Source organism: Berghia stephanieae, chromosome 3 (assembly GCF_034508935.2).
Source record: "Berghia stephanieae isolate SIO BIC M18660-M18661 chromosome 3, UCSD_Bste_1.3, whole genome shotgun sequence".
Taxonomy (NCBI): domain Eukaryota; kingdom Metazoa; phylum Mollusca; class Gastropoda; order Nudibranchia; family Aeolidiidae; genus Berghia; species Berghia stephanieae.
The window spans coordinates 83,004,786-83,023,740 of record NC_088362.1 but is presented as its reverse complement, the minus strand read 5'-3'; the positions used below and the strand labels follow the sequence as shown (position 1 = coordinate 83,023,740).

Here is an 18,955-nt window from a genome sequence, read left to right as displayed (position 1 = left end):
ATCTAAAATAAATCAGCTATATTTTTTCAAAAATAACATTTTTTTTCCAAAAAAAATAAATTAAAATGAACAATTAAATTTTTTTTGGTATTTGATTAATTTGATTGTTTAGTCATTTTAAAATACAAAAATGAATACATTTTTGGGGTTTATTGTTTTTGGCAATAAGTTAGAGAACTATCTGTCATAAATTTATCCTCGTTTGTATCTCTCATTGCTTCGGAGTTTCATCCTCAAATCGTTTGGAAATCGGGAATAGGCTACCTCCTCTCTTATGAAATTTCCGTGAGAACCATGGATAAGGTATACACATTTTTAAAAAATACTTGCTCAATTGATTGGATTAATTCAGCTTTCTAGTCGGTGAGAATTATTGAAAGGGGGTTTGGTTAGTCTACTGTCGCCATGAGGACTCAACAACAAACTCCAAACTCAACTTCAATAGTCAATAGACCGAAGTCAACAAGGCCTCATCACACTCACACTCACTTATTTTATTTATTTCAAAATCACGGCCCTGAAAAAAAATTGAAGAACCTTTTTTAGCAGCTGACGTCTTCACCAGAATGTAAAGTTATGCAGTATGAGTAGAGTAGTATAAGTATAAGAGTAATTCATTCAGTTCAGAAAAGTGAGTGGGACTTGTACTTATGCCTTATGCCTTATCTATGTTGATAATGACAAGAAATGGAGTAGGAAAGGGCCAGAAGACAATAGAGAATTAAAATTTCACGGCAGCAATGGGGGCTTGAACCCGTGACCTTAGTGGTATATGACAATTCTGCCTGGCCGGGGCGAGCACGGCCTGCTGTCTGAGCTATCCAAAACTCCAGTGGTGGTCGTGCCAGTAAGTTCGACCCCCCTTCCATCGCCGCAGTGTAATTTTTACGAAGTGGTTATTCAGAGTCGACTCTGGATAACTGTAGGCAGTTATTCAGAGTCGACTCTGGATAACTGTAGATGGTTATTCAGAGTCGACCCTGGATAACCATGTGTACAGATATTTAGAGCCGAGTAGCCTATCGAGTTGAGTTCTCGCGAGATGAGTTTCTTTCAATTTGATACCAGTTTACTACAGTTACTTTGTGACTTTGGCAATTTTAGTGCAATTATTAAAACTTGGCAATTTTTCAACTTCAGTCGCTTATAAATAAGAATCTTTAAAATCAATTGCAAAAAACATATTCCATCAACAAAGCAAAACACTATATTAAATTAGCCTATAAACAATCATATCTTAAATCGATCAGCCTAACTTATTATCTCTCTATTACCAAATGATATCTATAAACATAATATGAAGATAGGGAGAGGGAGAGAGAGAAGTAATGAATTGATTTTTAATTTTTTTAAAAATTGTTTTATAATTAGACACAAGTTGTAATGAATTCTATTAACAAATTCAGAACAATCAAACAAAAACAAAACAAAAATTAAAAAGGAAAAAAAAAAAAAGACACTCTTATAAAACTTATAAAATCGCCAAATGAATGTACTATCATGCTACAGCTAAAAAGTACACAAATATTTACACCCATCCCCTTCCCTTTCGATCATCTTCACATTCATGGCCACCATGTCGTGTCTTGTGCTACTTTTGACATTTGGCGCCATAACGTCATAAATAAAGGAGTGTCACCAAAATTCATGCAACTGAGCAGAGGTGTCAAAAAATGATAGAAGCCATATTATTGGGTTTTTTTCCCCCTGAACTACCACTGAGCAGAAAATGTTTGACATGACAAAAACAACGTAACATTTATGAACAAATCCAGAAATCCGCGGAAGATTATCATCACTGGTCCCCACTATATTTTAAAAAATATTTCTTTTTTTTTTTGTTTTTGCAAAATCTCGAAAATTTGCAAAAAATTTCAAATTTTGCGGCTGCAATGCAAATCAGCATGCAAAAAACTGCCATGACAGAAGAGACGAGAAAATACCAAAAAGTAAAACGATTTTTTCCCATTGAGTTAAACAGAGGTGGAGAGAAGAAAAAACAGAAAATTCGTGTGGTTGGTAACTGGAACTTCATCACTCATAACTGTCTACAGTTATTCAGAGTCGACTCCCCGACTCTGAATAACTGTAGACAGTTATTTAGAGTCGACTCTGAATAACCCTAGACAGTTATTCAGAGTCGATTCTGTATAACCTTAGACAGTTATTCAGAGTCGACTCTGAATAACCGCAGCCAATTTTTATTCTCTATTGTCTTTTGGCACTTTCTTACGCAATCAGAGTCTCTAAGATAATCTACTGATTGGTTCCCTTTACAGATCTCCAAATAGCACCGACATAAACAATGACATGCTAAATAAAATGATTATAAAGGCTAACAATACTGGTTTCAGCCATGTCCTTATTATGGGTGACTTAAATAGGCCAGAAATAGACTGGACAAACTTGTCGACACCTGTATCTGATCAACATCAAGCCTACAGATTTCTAGAATGTTTTTTTTAGAGACAGTTTTATGTTCCAGCACATAACCGAGCCAACCCACTTTAAGCCAGGCTGTACACCCAACTGTATTGATTTAGTGATGACCAATGAGCAAGACATGATCCAACAAGTAAATAGGTGCGCCCCATTTGGCAAAAGCCATCACTCAGTTCTGAACTTCTTAGTTAAATGTTACAAGCCCCCTAGTATGGCCACTTGTCCCAGACTGGCATATGACAAGGCGAACTTTGATGCAATACGTGAAGAACTTGGCAACAAGGACTGGTCTGATGTACTATCGGACAAGAACACTGAACAGATGTGGCAAATAATCAAATTAGCACTACATGATACTGTCGATAAGAACGTTCCAAAATGCAAGCCTACCAATATGAACTCAAAAGGCAAACCCATATGGACAAATACAAAAACAATTGCCGCTATAAAGAAAAATCATGCTGCCTTTAAATAAAAGATATCTTCTAACCTTAAAAGGAGAAGAATATTCCGAGTATGCTAAGCTCAGGAACCAAGCGAAATGGGAAGTAAGAAAAGCTAAAAGAGCCTTTGAAAAACAATTAGCCTTTAAATCAAAGCATAACCCAAAGCCATTTTACAAATATGCAAGCTCTAAACTAAAATCTAAGAGTGGTATAGTAGACCTTGAAAGGAACGATGGTTCCACAGCTAGCAGTGACTCTGAAAAAGCAGAGATATTTAACGACTTTTTTGTTAAAGTATTCACCAGAGAAGATCTCTCAAACTTTGAACGGAGTGGCATTGATGAGTTTCTTGAAGACACCATTATCACTGAAAAGCAGGTCCTAGAAAACCTAAAAAAGATAAACCCCTCTAAAGCAATGGGGCCAGACAAGATCCACCCTAAATTACTGAGTGGCATGTAATGAATTTTCCAAGCCCTTGACATTACTCTTTAATAAGTTACTTGTTGAACAGACACTCCCAATCGAATGGAAAAATGCTCAAGTATGTCCTATTTACAAGAAAGGTAAAGATTCGGACCCATCAAATTACAGACCAGTAAGCTTGACCTCAGTAATCTGCAAGCAATATGAATCTTGTCTTAGAGAAGCCATAATGAACCCCTTTTTGTCACCTAACCAGCATGGGTTTCTTAGTGGATGCTCTTGCACTACACAACTCCTTGATTGTATTGGAGAATGGACTCAAATGCTTGACAATGGTATGCCGGTTGATGCCATCTACCTAGATTTTGCAAAATGTTTTGATTCTGTCCCTCACCAACGTCTACTTTATAAGCTTGAACAATATGGAATTAGTGGCAGTGTGTTGGGATGGTTGTAAGATTTTCTGCTAAACCGAAAACAGCAAGTAGTCCAGTAAATTCTCAGTCAATTAACTGAAATCAGTCAATTTGTCAAATTCAATTGTTTTAAAAAAGGAAAGAAAGAATTCATGAATAGTAGTCGAATGACCGTAATGTAATTAGGAATGTTCCACAGCGCTACGCATAGCTCATGGGCCATTTATGTTAACGATAGATATATTGCCAAGGCTAAACGACACTTTTTAGAATTGCCATGTCTGAACACATCCCAGTGTATTTTCACACAGCCTTCGTGAAATAATTATTTTTTCACTTTCCAAACCTGCTGGGATCCCAATGGTAGCCAATTTTAACTGAGCCGCTGAGCAATAAATTTCACTGTTTTCTCTAAGCCAAAATGACCAAATTTACCTGGAGGGAAGTAAAAGTATGAAAACAGTAAAATGTGAAAGCGGAAGTGCGTTATGTAGACACCTTCAAATCAAAAGTTGGGGATTGCTACAGTACATCTCGATTGCCTCACTTTGTAAACAAACTCGTTGACCGTTTCTAGTTTCTTCACTGATTAGGTACTTAATTATAAGGAACAATGGTAAGTAGGCTAATTAGTTCTCGCTCAAATTAGTTTTCTGCCATTGTTTTGCTCAAGTGAGCTTGCTGTTTACCTTTCATTTCGTTTCTTTGGAGTTTTCCGCTGCGACGAATTACGAAGAGTATCAGTGTATCAGTCAATTTTTATAGAGCTCATTTACATGTCTAATTCATTGTATTTTTTAAATATATATATTTACTAGCATATAGATATGGCTGTTTGGACTTAAATTACAATTTGCATATGCAGTCAACAGGTTATTTGGACTCAGTGTGAAGTCTTCCATGGCAGTATAGTTTTGTTTTATTAAAATATATTTTAATGATTTTAAATATTGATAATTAAATAAAATTTATGCTATGCGAATCAAAATAATAATTATAGTAACTATTAACAGGTAGTCTGAACCTGTTTTATTTGATAAGAAAGACAAAATCATTGATCAATTGGAAGTCCAGTTAGAAATTAAATAGAAAAGTTAAAACTCTTCAAAAGTAAGAAAAATGTTTGTTAAAGTAACTGTGGTCTAAAGGAAAAGCTTTGTTAACAACACAGCGCGACGTCTAAACTAAATCAGGACAATTTTTTTTTTTTTAATTTACATATTCTGATAGTGTGAGACATGCAACATCCTTCTGCAGTCCGAAGCAGGGTTATAAGCTGAGTCAGTCTGATATTGATATGTGCAAAACAGAATTTCTTCTGAACTCTTCTTGTTTCTTTATCAGTTCCGCCCTCTGCCACTGCATTTCACTGCGCACGCACATTGGAATTTGAGCCTGAATAGCCACGGGAGACTATTCAGACTCATTCGAAATGCCTCTTCCTATATGTATAGACCTGTTGCTAATATTTGTATGTCATGTTTTCATGTTCCTTTTTATTCTTGAGATTTTATTGAAAAGGACATAGAGCCATTCAACGGGAATATGTGCTATATTATTTCTTTCTGGTCCCCAGCAGATTATCTTTAGGCGGATTGCAGTGTAATTAGTAATAGACATGCTCTAAAAGATTTCTGACAACTTAACGACTGGAGTCAAAGTCAAGTCCAATTAAAATTTCAATTTTTTAAACCCATTGCTTGACAGCCCAATCCCATGAAGTTTAATCCCAACAACTTTGCCGGAAAATTTACCTCACGTCACAAAAAAAAAATGATTGTGCCATCTCTATTGGTAGGATTTTCATAATTTAAATTGTGGTAGGTGGAGGAACAATTTATCTACATTTTTATAAAACAAGAAACATATGTGTTTGGCCGTAAAGTGCTGAAAAATCCTCTAGTTTGTCTGAGTCTGACCACTCTAGGGTTGGTTCTGGATCACTATTTTCATCAATATCGGGTTCTAACAATGTCTCTGTATCTTCTGTTTCAAAATTAACTTCAATGTCCGATTCATTATCAGAAACACAACTGACATCGTCATCATCGTCTGACATGATATTCCTCATTGTGTGAATTCACCTGACAGCAGTGGCCATTATAAAAAAGTACTCTTGTGAATAACATGATATAAATCTATGTTAAAACTTCCTAAGAATACAATTAATTGGCCATGTAAATTAATTGTCTGGGTTACCCATTTGACAAATTGGCTGTTCTTGGCAGGCCTCAAGTGAGACCGTTGAAATGATGGTGCAATTACCAGCTTTTACCCTACAGACTCTGTTTCGGGTTTACATTTAAAAACTTCTGTGCTAATTGTTGCTTTATTATACTCACTTGACTCTCTTTCCCCTTTGCCTTTATCATGACGCTAAATTTTTCTAGGGCGAATGTGTCACTTGCTATTCTTTAGGTTATGTTCGAGCCAGTTGCATAGTGGCCAACTCTCACAGTAAAATTGTCGCTGTTGCGGTTTGACTTATCAGCAGAAGAGTACGAAAATAAATACAGCAACAACTACCAGTACATCACACCTCCAACATCCATGACCACACATCATGCCACAAGTGCTTCGCCATCTTTATTGCCATAACTTCCAGCCAATCATAATCATCTCTACCTAAGTTTTAAAGAAGATTTTGCACACCTCCCCTTCCTTCCTTCCTTCCCCAATCCCAGGGGGACGGAGGATGGGGCTTGGAATAATCAACCAAAATGGTTGTGCGCTTGGCAATGTTTTGTTTTTGCCCACTGAAAAGTTGGCTGCTATGCAGCTGTGATTTAGTTTCAGCAGACTGACTTTAATTTGTCATGAAATCATGACTGACCCAGTAGCTACAGTTGTTTGAAAACACTACAAATAGCACAGTCCCTGCAGTCACCTGGCAACTGATTGGGGGGTGACAGAAAGGATAAAAAAGTAAAAGTTGAACTTCCTGATTCCTCAGTAACATTTTGATTTTAATATGCCTCTAAATTTAATTTATGAAATTATTTTTTTTCACATTTTTTTTTTTCACACTGTTTTTTGTGGTTCATTCTCTTCTTTGTAATATAAAGCAATTTCACAGTTGGTTTTAGGATATGAATTTTGGTATATATTCAAATAGATAAATAGACTAGTGAAAATTACTGAAAAGCGCTTTCTATCCAATAAAACAACACGATTTTCCAGCTCTTATAATTTGGAGCATAGTTTATTAATAGACTATGAAAAGTTTAGCTCATGAAACAGACATATCTACACAAGCTTTTATTTTCTTTTTTATCACATGTTCATGTCTCATGGTATGGGCTATCACTTAATTGAAAGTCAAAATTTGTGGTGTCAGCTGTTTGAAGATATGGATTACTTTCAAAAATTGACAATAAGAAATTTGTTTTTGTATGATTTTGGTTATTTGAGGAAGCTGTTTAAACCAGCCTTGATGATGAATTATATATTTTCTCCCAAATTATTTTGTTTTTCAGAAGCATTCAAAGAAGCATCGTCATGACAGCTCCTCAGATGAAGAGGATTCTCACCACAGAAAACACCGCAAACATCACAAAAGAGATTATCATTCAAAAAGTCACCGTCATCGCGACTCTCCTGAAAGACATTCCAGAAAACATAGAAAGGATCACTCTAGACACAGAGGAAATAGACAAGATGAATATGACCCAGATCTACGTATAAAACAGGAAAGGGATGCAGAGAACTTTGAGCATCAGCAAAGACAGAGATCTAATTATGATGCGAGACGTCAAGAACACAGACAAGAGAGGGAGAGGAATAGTGGTGGTGATATTGGTTTGAACAATCCGTCAGACCCTGTTATGGATGATTCAAGTACAGAAATAAAAACTGAACCAAAGCAAAATCCGAATTTTGAGCTATCAGGAAAATTAACAGAGGATACAAACACTTTTCGGGGAGTTGTGATAAAATATAATGAGCCACCTGAGGCCATGATGCCCAAACGGAAATGGAGACTTTATCCTTTTAAAGGTGAAACTGCACTACCTGTTTTACACATACATAGACAAAGTGCATTTCTTCTGGGGCGTGAAAGAAAAATTGCAGATATTCCTGTTGACCATCCATCCTGCTCCAAGCAGCAAGCAGTATTGCAATTCAGGGCTGTCAGTTTTACAAGAGATGATGGAACAACAGGGAGAAGAGTGAGACCATTCATTATAGATCTCGAGTCAGCAAACGGTACTTATTTGAACAATGAGAAAATTGAAGCTCGGCGATATTATGAACTCAGAGAGAAGGATGTGTTAAAATTTGGATTCAGTAGCAGAGAATATGTTTTGTTGCATGATAATGTTGATCTTTCAGAAGTTAGGAGTGGTGATGTGGATGACATGTGAGATTTTAAAATCTCATTAATGATTCCTGAGATTATTTGACACTGTGCAACAATGCAACGAGTTGCGTGTTTTTATGAGAAGAAAAGTTGGAAACAATGAAATATCACCTTTCATTTTCTTAGTTTGTTTTGATTATGTATCAGTGTTACAAACTAGTTGTGACACAATATATCAAGTTTTCTGTGTGAAGGGCACAGATGTGAAGATTGGATAAAATCACTTCAACCAGTTCTTTGATTTAAACTATAACTAGAATTGATATACTCTCCCTTTTATGCACATATTGTTTGAGTGTTTATTCGACATAATATAGGCAACTTCAAGGATCAATTCATTCATTCACCTGAATTATGAGCAATTTCTCAGATGGCTACAAACACGCTTCTCGTTTACCGGGAAATTCAGATATAAATGACTGTTTTATCAAATTACAAGTATAATATGTGAAGAGTTATGTGTACCATTTTGTCACTTTTGGATAAATTTTATATAATTTATCACTATTATTTTATACTATTTGTACCAGTCAAATAGAAAAAAAAGAGGGTATTAGTTGGTGTTATAAGCAACCCAATTATCTGTCATCTGCATTTTTTGCAGCCGCAAATGGCACTTTGCAGCCGCAAATATCAGGGCGATCCGCAAATTTTGGCAAATTTTGGGGGAAAATAAAGAAGCGAAAACAAAATAACGAAAAAATAGTGCGAAACTTGAGAAATGTTGCAGCTTTGCCTGGGCCCAAACCAACGGAAGCTACTCTCTACGGATAATGATCCTTTAAAATCTTTGTAACAACGCTATTCACTTTATATTGTGTAAATTAATAACTGTAGCCTCCTTAAATGTAATAAGTTGTCTTTTATTTTTATATTTTTTTTTTCTGTATCGCGTGTTAATTTTTACTGAAACGCTTAGTTCTCCTCGGCAAATTTTGGGGGGGTTTTTTGGGGGCAAATTTTAGGTCCCAATTTGGCAATAAAAGGAAGGAATTATACATTTGTAGTCCAAACAATGCATTTGACAAGTTTATGGATCCAATGACTTACTGGAAGTCAAAGACCCGTGGTTCTCCCCACCTGTCCGCCTTTTCTTTGTTGCATCCCACATGATGTCATGATGATCACTGGTCTCAGGTCGTCAGACATGGAGGCATTTGTTGTTTGAGGACCCAGGGAATTAAAGAGTTAAATTTTCAATTTATTTCTCTCATTTTCTTATTTATTTATTTCATGCGACAGTTTTTTTGGGGTTCCTACCTCCCATAGTGGGCAGGGAGGTACATATTGTGTCTTCTATCCCCCTATATCTGTTTTCCAACTTGCATTCTGTCTTTGTCTTGGAATGCGATTACTTGGTTTTGTCCCTGGCTGGGAGGGAAACAGTCAAATGCATAGTTATTGTTTTGGGAGATGATATTTTTTTCCTTGTAAATCATCTCTCTGTTATGTATTATTATATTTGTTATAATTTATAATGTGAGCATTTGAGTGTATTCCTCTTAGTGGGGGCCGTGCTTGTGTCCTGATGAGACTTATTGGTGATCTCAAACTAAGTACATTGATGGTATGCTCTTGGAATCTACATCTGATCCCTATTTGTTCCCAGTTCCCCTTTGTCTTACTTTTTCTTGGATGCTTCAATTGTAATTCTAAATCTTTTTACCATCCCATTTTCTTCCTTTTTACTGGCGCTGATATAACCTAAATGTGTTGCAAGCGCCGTAAAACCCTTAAAAACGAAACGAAAAGAACGGATACAATGTTGAACTGGATAGGATTGATTTTCAAACCCATTGATGGAAAGTTACTGAAAAAAAATAAATCTTCAATGCATCTGGGATTAATAACAGTCTGAAGCGAGTGTTTCTACAAACTGACAGTTCAGGGGACACCCCCAGCCCCCTATTAAGATCTAACCTTAAATGTCATGATTCTGTAAGATTACAGTTGAATTTTTCTTCCCCCTGACAACATTACCAGTGTCTGGCTGTTAAACTAAACCACAATCACATGTGTCTGTCGAGCCACTAGGCAAATTACACTTGATGCAGGGATGAATTGCTTTGTATTTGTCGCATGTTGATACATATTTAAAATATCAAAGAAAACAATTAATAAATGGGCAGGTATTTTCCCATGATAGGACCATGGGATGTTATGGTCACCCGCAGCTAGACCAGATCCCCTCGTCCAATAATAAGGGGGTTGGGGAGCAAGGTCAAAAGTGTTAAACATTTGAAGAGACACAAGACGGATGTTATATGTATATGACTATGACTAATCACCTAGAAATTTTGTTTCATATAACTGCAGACACTGAGGCAGCATTATACTAACACACTCTGTAAACTGACAGTGTCGAGATAAATAGTTTTACCGGGATCCTTTTTAAAAAAATGATTATTTGTTGTTTGTTTTGAGTTTATTGTTTTATTTTTGTTTTCTCGTGCCGAAAGTGAAACAAGATCACTATCAGGGTCACTTGCTCTAGAACTAGAAATAGAAACATGGGGTACTTTGTTGCCAGGTTCTACTTCCGTTCTTCACTCTAACATTCAATTTGAAAGTCCCTTATACTTATACTTTTCGCCTTCTGAGCACTTGTAATTGTAACCTTATACGGTTATAGGCATTGATGGACTCTCTCGTTTGTTTGTTTTGTTTTTTTTAGTTCTTTGCGGGGTTTTTTATTTTTAAATTATGTACATTCCTGTTCCTCATTACCGACATGGATATGACATAAAATAGACTTCCCTTTATATAGTTTTTTGGGCCCAAATTTGACCAAATTCGATTTTTTTTTTTCTCCAGCTATGGATTTTTAAAGTTAAATTTTAGATTTAAATTTATCGAAAATGAGGTGTTTTTTTTTTCTTTCGTTTTTTTTTTAGGGAACGGATATATAATATACAACACATGTTCAATATGAACAAGTATAGGTATTGTGCTTTAGTAGAGTGACTGGTTTGACTACATCACAAAAACGATTAAGTGACAATTCATAAGGCTGACTATGAAACATTTTGGGGTAATGCAGATTTCTACTCTCCCCCCCCCCCCCCCTCCCCCCAATTTATATATATATATATATATATATATAATATATATATATATATATATATATATATATATATATATATATATATATATATATATATATATATAAATAATATATTCTCTCTTGTTAGCTGCTAGTACTAGTAGTAGTAGCAGGTCTGCCTATGAGTGTTGCAAGCACTGTCAGTGTCGGACTTCTTCACTAATCCCTTTCTTTCCATGTTGTGTTGCATAAAATTATTACATGTACGTGGTTGATATGTTGTGTAGGTTAAGTGTGTAGAGATGGGTTGAAAAGAGCATCTCATTTCCATTGTCTCAGTGTTGGATTTTTCATTTGTAAATATTATTTCCACCAAATAAATACATTGTTACTTGTTACAGAGATATATATGTGTGCCGTTCATCATTTACGTTACGTAATTTCAAACGGAGAATAATTTTAGAACTTTTTACTACGGTATCCCATTTTCTTACTTTTTACTAGCGCTGATCTGACCTTAATGTGTTGCAAGCGCCGTAAAATCCTTTTTAAAAAACAAACAAACAAACATTGCAACACTTTGAATCTCAATTTGCTTACACCCAGTATGGTCATGTTGGGATGAAGTTAATAGGGCCCCGTTATTATTTATCTGACATGGCGGTTTTTTGCACACAAAAAAAATCCCAAATTATGCAAGCTAAAAACAGAAAAATTTGCAAGACTTTGCGATTAATTTTCCTAAACCTAAAAACCCATAATTAGTTCATGAATGAGAAAGGTATTTGTTTGTTTTTTTGGGGTTTCACGGCACTTGCAACAAATGTAAGGTCATATCAGCGCCAGTAAAAAGGAAGAAAATGGGATCTAGTAAAAAGTTCTAGAATTACAATTAAATTACCCAAGAAAAAGGAAGAACACGCTATCAGTGTACTTATTTTGAGATTATCTAAATGTTTCATCCTGACACAAGCACAGGTCCCCAGTGATGATAATGACAATTTGTCAAAAAGGAGGAAAATCTACCGGCCCGTCAGTCAAGCCCAAATCTATGCAAATATAACATAGCTATTCATAATTATTTAATATAACATTAGTCCTTCTAATCATTAGACACATCCTGACCTTTTGCACATACGTATAATTTAATGAATTGTCATTTCCAATTAAACATTTTAGAGGCCCATAATGTCGCCCACTATATCAAGAGATTATGATAAATTTTTGCCTGGGTGGGGATCCTGACCCCCCACAGCGGGCAGGGAGGTACATACTGTGTCTTCTATCCCCTTATATCTGTTTTCCAACATGCTTTCTGTCTTTGTCTTGGAATGAGATTACTTGGTTTTCTCCTGGCCCTGGCCGGACTCCTAGCTGGGAGGGAAACAGTCAAATGCATAGTTATTGTTTTGGGAGATGATATTTTTTTCCTTGTAAATCATCTCTCTGTTATGCATTATTTGTTATTTTTAATGTATAGTGTAAGCATTTGAGTGTATTCCTCTTTGTTGGATTTTGTGCTTGTGTCCGGATGAGACTTACAGGTGATCTCAAACTAAGTACTGGGTGGGGATCCTGACCTCCCATAGCGGGCAGGGAGGTGCATACTGTGTCTTCTATACCCTTATATCTGTTTTCCAACATGCTTTCTGCCTTTGTCTTGGAATGAGATTACTTGTTTTTTTTCCTGGCCCTGGTCGGAGTCCTGGCTGGGAGGGAAACAGTCAAATGCATAGTTATTGTTTTGGGGGATGATATTTTTTTCCTTGTAAATCATCTCTCTGTTATGTATTAATATATTTGTTATTTTTAGTGGATAATGTAAGCATTTGAGTGTATTCCTCTCTGTTGGATTTTGTGCTTTTGTCCGGATGAGACTTATAGGTGATCTCAAACTAAGTACATTGGTGGTATGCTCTTGGAATCTACATCTGATCCCTATTTGTTCTCAGTTCCCCTTTGTCTTACTTTTTCTTGGGTGCTTTAATTGTAATTCTAGAACTTTTTACTATCCCATTTTCTTCCTTTTTACTGGCGCTGATATAACCTAAATGCGTTGCAAGTGCCGTAAAACCCTTAAAAACAAAAAAAAACCCATCAAACTAAGTACATTGGTGGTATGCTCTTGGAATCTACATCTGATCCCTATTTGTTCCTAGTTCCCCTTTGTCTTACTTTTTCTTGGGTGCTTTAATTGTAATTCTAGAACTTTTTACTATCCCCTTTTCTTCCTTTTTACTGGCGCTGATATAACCTTAATGTGTTGCAAGCGCCGTAAAACCCTTAAAAACAAACAAAACATAAACTTTTGGCCAAAAGACCAGGAGGTATTTGTTTTTACATAACAAACCCGGCTCGTGTCTGTATTATTGAAACCTTGTGATGGTGCAGCTTATAATTATAAATAAGAATCTTTAATCAATTGCAAAACATATTCCATCAACAAAGCAAATATAAATTAGCCTATATACAATCATTTCTTAAATTGATCAGCCTAACTTACTATCTCTCTATTACCAAATGATATCTATAAACCTGTCATCTGCATTTTTTGCGGCCGCAAATATCAGGGCGATCCGCACATTTTTGGCAAATTTCCCAAAATTGGCAAATCGTGGCAAATTTTGGGAAAATTGGCAAATCGCGTGACAAATTTTGAGAAAAAAAAGAAGCGAAAACAAAATAACGAAAAAAAAAAAGTGCGAAACTTGAGAAATGTTGCAGCTTTGCCTGGGCCCAAACCAAGGGAAGCTACTCTCTACGGATAATGATCCTTTAAACTCTTTGTAACAACGCTATTCATAATGTAGCCTCCTTAAATGAAATAAATTGTCTTTTATATTTTTTTTTTCTGTATCGCGTGTTAATTTTTACTGAAATGCTTAGTTCTCCTCGGCAAATTTTTTGGCAAATTTTGGTATTTTTGGCAAATTTCTTGGCAAATTTTGGTTTGTTTTTTGGCAAATTTTAGGTACAGGGGGGGGGGGGGGGGGGGGGGGGGGGGTATTTATATGACTCTCTACCCCCCCCCCCCCCAATCCCTCCCTTACCCTGTTAATACTGTTAATGAATAAATATGAGAATTTGTAGACTATTTTCACGGGTTTACCATGCTCACTGCACTTCACACTGTTTTAATTGTTTCCCCGGCTGATCTTATGGACTGTGGTCGATCTGATTTTTTAGTAATGGAGCGTTCACATATTACGTCATCAAAAATTTGCCCTTTTTAGACCCCCCCCTCCCCCAAGTCATCACTTGTCATCATTGACCTGACCCCCCCCCCCCCCCCCCAACAGATGATGACGTCATCTAATTTAATAAAAACTAAAAGATAACTTTAATTTCACAATATTTATTATTCGTTTTTCAAACCATAAACATTGATTATCAACGTTTGATAAAACACATTCAGACATTTTATTAATTTCAGAAACTGTTGATAATTTATGTTTTACGATACAATGGGGACATAAAATTTAAATTTGCAAAGATAAAATCTAACAAACATTATTTAAATTAGGCTACTTGGTGCAGGTGCTATTTAAAAAATTCAGAAAGTGTAATTTAAAATAGTAGGAGGCAAATTATTTTATAGCATATTAGTTTTTTAGTGGAATGAATTTCTGTTTCAATTTCCAAACATAAAATTAATTGATTCAAAAATGTTTCTGCCTTGGACCTCTGGCAATGTACTATAAATAGTATCATCAATTTCATCTTCATCGTCATCATTTTCTCCCATTTGCTGTTCTTCTTGTATGCCGCATTTTCGTGAATGGTCTTTCATTGCTGTGATCGAGGAGTGATACAATGAACATTTAGGGCAAGTTCGCCTTTTGAGAAGTGATACCCCTTTCCCATCTTGTTTCTTGAGAGATGGGCAATACTCATCATAGCAATTTATCTTTAGCTGTTTTGAAAGGAACAAACTTTGAAATAGGCTTAATTTGCCTATGTTTTGATGACATCATCTTGGGTCTGACCCCCCCCCCCCCCTCCCCCATGTCAACACATGTCAACATTTGGTAGACCCCCCTCCCCCCCCCCCCTAGCTGATGACGTAATATGTGAACGTTCCGTAATGTATTTGTGTTGTTATTGTTTTTTGTTGGTTGAAGAAAATGTTTGAGCCCGAAACGTTCCGTTTCTTTTTTGAAGCTGTTATATTCATTTTTGTTTATTACTTTTAATTAGTACATGTCGCCTGTTCGACGACTTTTGTACTATCATACCAACACCCTTAAAATATCCATCATTACTCATATCCAGGAATAATTCACACCTGAGTCGAGTAGGGTGATGATTGTAAAATGTTTTTTCCCCAAAGACACACAGTCAGTATCAATCTTTTTTTCTGCGATCACTGCCACTGACTACGCTTAACATCGCTTGATTTATGACAAGCGAGACACCGTGTCTCTGAACCACCGACACCTCTGCTGGCTCTTTGTCTGTTAATTTCCGTCTTTGGCCTTGAGTGAGGTGACTTAATGTTGCTGTGAGATTTTATAACAGTATAGCGCAATATCCACTAAACGTACTCAAAGCGCTTTACAAAGGGTCAGTGACGGACATCAACGCGTATGTAGAATATGTAGAACGGGTCATGACGCCTGTTTGGCGATATTACAATTTTTCCGACAGAGACAACGCTCTTAACGGCTAGGCAATCATTTTACACCTGAGTACGGTCAGAGCATGTACGTAAAAAGCCTTTTCCAAGGACTCAAATAAATATGCGCCGAGCGAGGCTTGAACCCAGGACTTTCTACTTTCTGATCCGAAACGAGTGTCATACCAAAGACTACATAGCCGCACTATGGGAAATAGATCGTGTGTGCGCGCGGGCGCACGTATATATGGGTGGGGCTCAGTTTATTGATTCAATAAAGTGACAAACTAACCCCTAAACAAAATATGGGAGGGGTACCAATAATAAAAACACGTTTTTCTCAAAGATAACAACTTCAAAGAAGATTTTCTGTTGTGGAATAGATAACGCAAATTTAAATCGCGGGGGAAAAAAAGTAATAATGAACAAATGTGACATGCGGAGACATGAATAAACACCAAACAATTATAACTAGTGGGGTTCCTGACCTCCGGTAGTGGGCAGGGGGGGGGGGTGGTACATACTGTGTCTTCTATCCACTTATATCTGTTTTCCAACATGCTTTCTGTCTTTGTCTTGGCCTTGGCTGGAGTCCTAGCTGGGAGGGAAACAGTCAAATGCATAGTTATTGTTTTGGGAGATGTTATTTCCTTGTAAATCATCTCTCTGTTATTTATTATTATATTTGTTATTTTGAATGTATAATGTAAGCATTTGAGTGTATTCCTCCTTGTTGGATTATGTGATTGTGTCCGGATGAGACTTATAGGGGATCTCAAACTAAGTACATTGGTGGTATACTCTTGGAATCTACATCTGATCCCTCTTTCTTCTTAGTTCCCCTATGTCTTACTTTTTCTTGGGTGCTTAGTTGTAGTTCTAGAACTTTTTACTATCCCATTATCTTTCTTTTTACTGGCGCTGATATAACCTAAATGTGTTGCAAGCGCCGTAAAACCCTTAAAAACAAACAAACAACTATAATATTGTTATGTGACACATGTTACGGTGACATGAAATAAACATCAAACAACTATATTGTTTTCATAAATTGTGGAGTGAAAGCTAATTGAAACATGGATAAGAACATAACATAACTCTGAAATATATTTAGAATAGTTGTTGGATGGAGGGAAACATTAAAATGTACAATTAGGTTTGGGATTTTTATCTTCTTGCAAATCATCTCTCTCTCTCTCTCTCTCTCTCTCTCTCTCTCTCTCTCTCTCTCTCTCTCTCTCTCTCTCTCTCTCTCTCTCTCTCTCTCTCTGTGTTATGCATTGTATTTTGTTTGTTTTGTTTTACATAATGATTTGTAAACATTTGAGTGTGTTCCTCTTAGTGGAGACGTGCTTGCGTCAGGATTGAGACATTTAGGTGAGCACACGGATTGACCTAAATGTGTTGCAGGCGCCGTAAAACCCTTAAAAACAAAGTCAGCAAAAGTGACACACGTTACGTGACATTCATGAATTGACAAATGAAACTATTTCATAAACCCATATATACAAAATAAACAAAAACGTATTGTAAATGACTGAATTAAACCGGAATGGACTGTTTTTCACTTTGAAAAAAAAAAAAAAGGTTTTCTATCAAAATGACTGAGTGAGAAAAACAAAAAAAAAAAATAAATAAAATAAATAAATAATCAGAAAATGTGATGCAGTTACGGACGTGACGCATGTTACTGTGACATCAATTCTGAAATTATCAATTTTGACCAAGTAAAAATTTGCCAATTTTAACTTAATCGTGGAAGTTGGGTCAACACGTAGCTATCGGTCAACACCCCATATTTTTGCTATCTTAGACGTGTCAAGTTTGAAAGGTCATGCAGTTACTGCATTCCCAGCCTTTTGTTTTTTGTTTTTTTTTACAATACTTTGGTAGTTAGGTTCTTCTTGAGCGAAATGGGACATTCTCTTTCTCTCTTTTATCTGCAGATTGCATGTTTAATTTCTTTATTATTTTGTGTGTGTGTGTGTGGTAATATGCCCAGCAATATTCCAAGTGGCGTCTCCATTTATGTGGAGTCCAATTCTTTCTTTCTTTTCTCTGTCTTTCTATCTCCTTTTCCCGATTTGTATCTTTCTGATTTCTAATTAACATTTTAATATGGCACTTCGTAGTCCCACCATTTTCCCCTATTCTCTTCTTAATGTCTTTCCTTATCTTCTCTCTCTCTCTCTCTCTCTCTCTCTCTCTCTCTCTCTCTCTCTCTCTCTCTCTCTCTCTCTCTCTCTCTCTCTAATACCATTTTTCACTCGTTTGATGAGGTTTACAGAATTATGCAAGGGAAACAAATTCTGACATTTTTTTTACACAATGCAATTTTACCAGTTAACTTCCGTGTTCCTCGAAAATGATGTAGAACTCTTCAGTGGGAAAATACAAAGAAGTATACCTTAATTAATAGGTCACAGTTCAAAGGTGAGGCTCAGTGAAGGTTAAAACAAGCTCTTGATCCATGTTTTATTCAGTGTTGAGTCGCGAATAATAATAACAGAAGTTACAAAAAAATATTGTGTTTTCAATCTTCAATACCCCACGCCTGGATCCGGCAGTTGAGCGCCTGACAAATGATGTTTTTATTCACTGAGAAGCAGTTTTAATCTTTGTTTTCACTCCCCGACTCTTTCATTGAATTCTAACGATTCGCTCCGATCCCATGTCCCATGTGTTGCTGGTCTGCTGGTGTTCGATTTTTTTTTTATAACGTGTCATTTAATGCGATTAAGTAGGTTCTTGGACAGCGGGCGGAGTATATAATTCAATAATTTTGCATTGTCTGTTTTAAATGCCCACCTGCTTGATATAATCAACGTAAGGATACATTTAATTCAACGTTCTTTTTGTTCAGAAGGAGAAGTGCGCTTTTTTTAAGGTAAGGTTATTTTTCACTCATTTGTCATTATGTGGTATTTTAACAATGCACCGCATTATCATCATTATTATTATCGTCACAAGTAAAATGATTTAACAACTCAATTTGTTCTCCTTTTATCACTGATTTCATTTTACTGGATCTCGACAAGATAGGCTCTGACTGAAGCTTGTTCTTTGTCCTTGTTGCTTCTGCTGCTGTTGTTATTGTTGTTGTTGTCTAGTAGTAGTAGTAGTAGTAGGAGTAGTAGTAGTAGTAGAGGGTCTAGTAGTAGTAGTAGTAGTAGTAGGTAGTAGTAGTAGTAGTAGTAGTAGTAGTAG

At 36.1% G+C, this 18,955-nt stretch overlaps 2 protein-coding genes across 2 annotated transcripts in view; both read left to right on the top strand.

The window, feature by feature from the left end:
• The first annotated feature begins 180 nt into the window (after positions 1-180).
• LOC144968630 (smad nuclear interacting protein 1-like) lies at positions 181-9,698 on the top strand. Its single transcript, XM_078907160.1, has 2 exons — positions 181-303; positions 7,207-9,698. The coding sequence occupies exons 1-2, from the start codon at positions 295-297 to the stop codon at positions 8,092-8,094; spliced, it is 897 nt and encodes a 298-aa protein (XP_078763286.1). The 5' UTR covers positions 181-294; the 3' UTR covers positions 8,095-9,698.
• An 8,467-nt stretch (positions 9,699-18,165) lies between these two features.
• Positions 18,166-18,955, top strand: part of LOC144968627 (mitochondrial glutamate carrier 1-like) — a 60,126-nt gene continuing 59,336 nt past the window's right edge. Inside the window, exon 1 of the mRNA XM_078907153.1 lies at positions 18,166-18,635. The gene's annotated coding sequence lies outside the window, so the exon portion shown is untranslated. The remainder of the gene's footprint in view (positions 18,636-18,955) is intronic.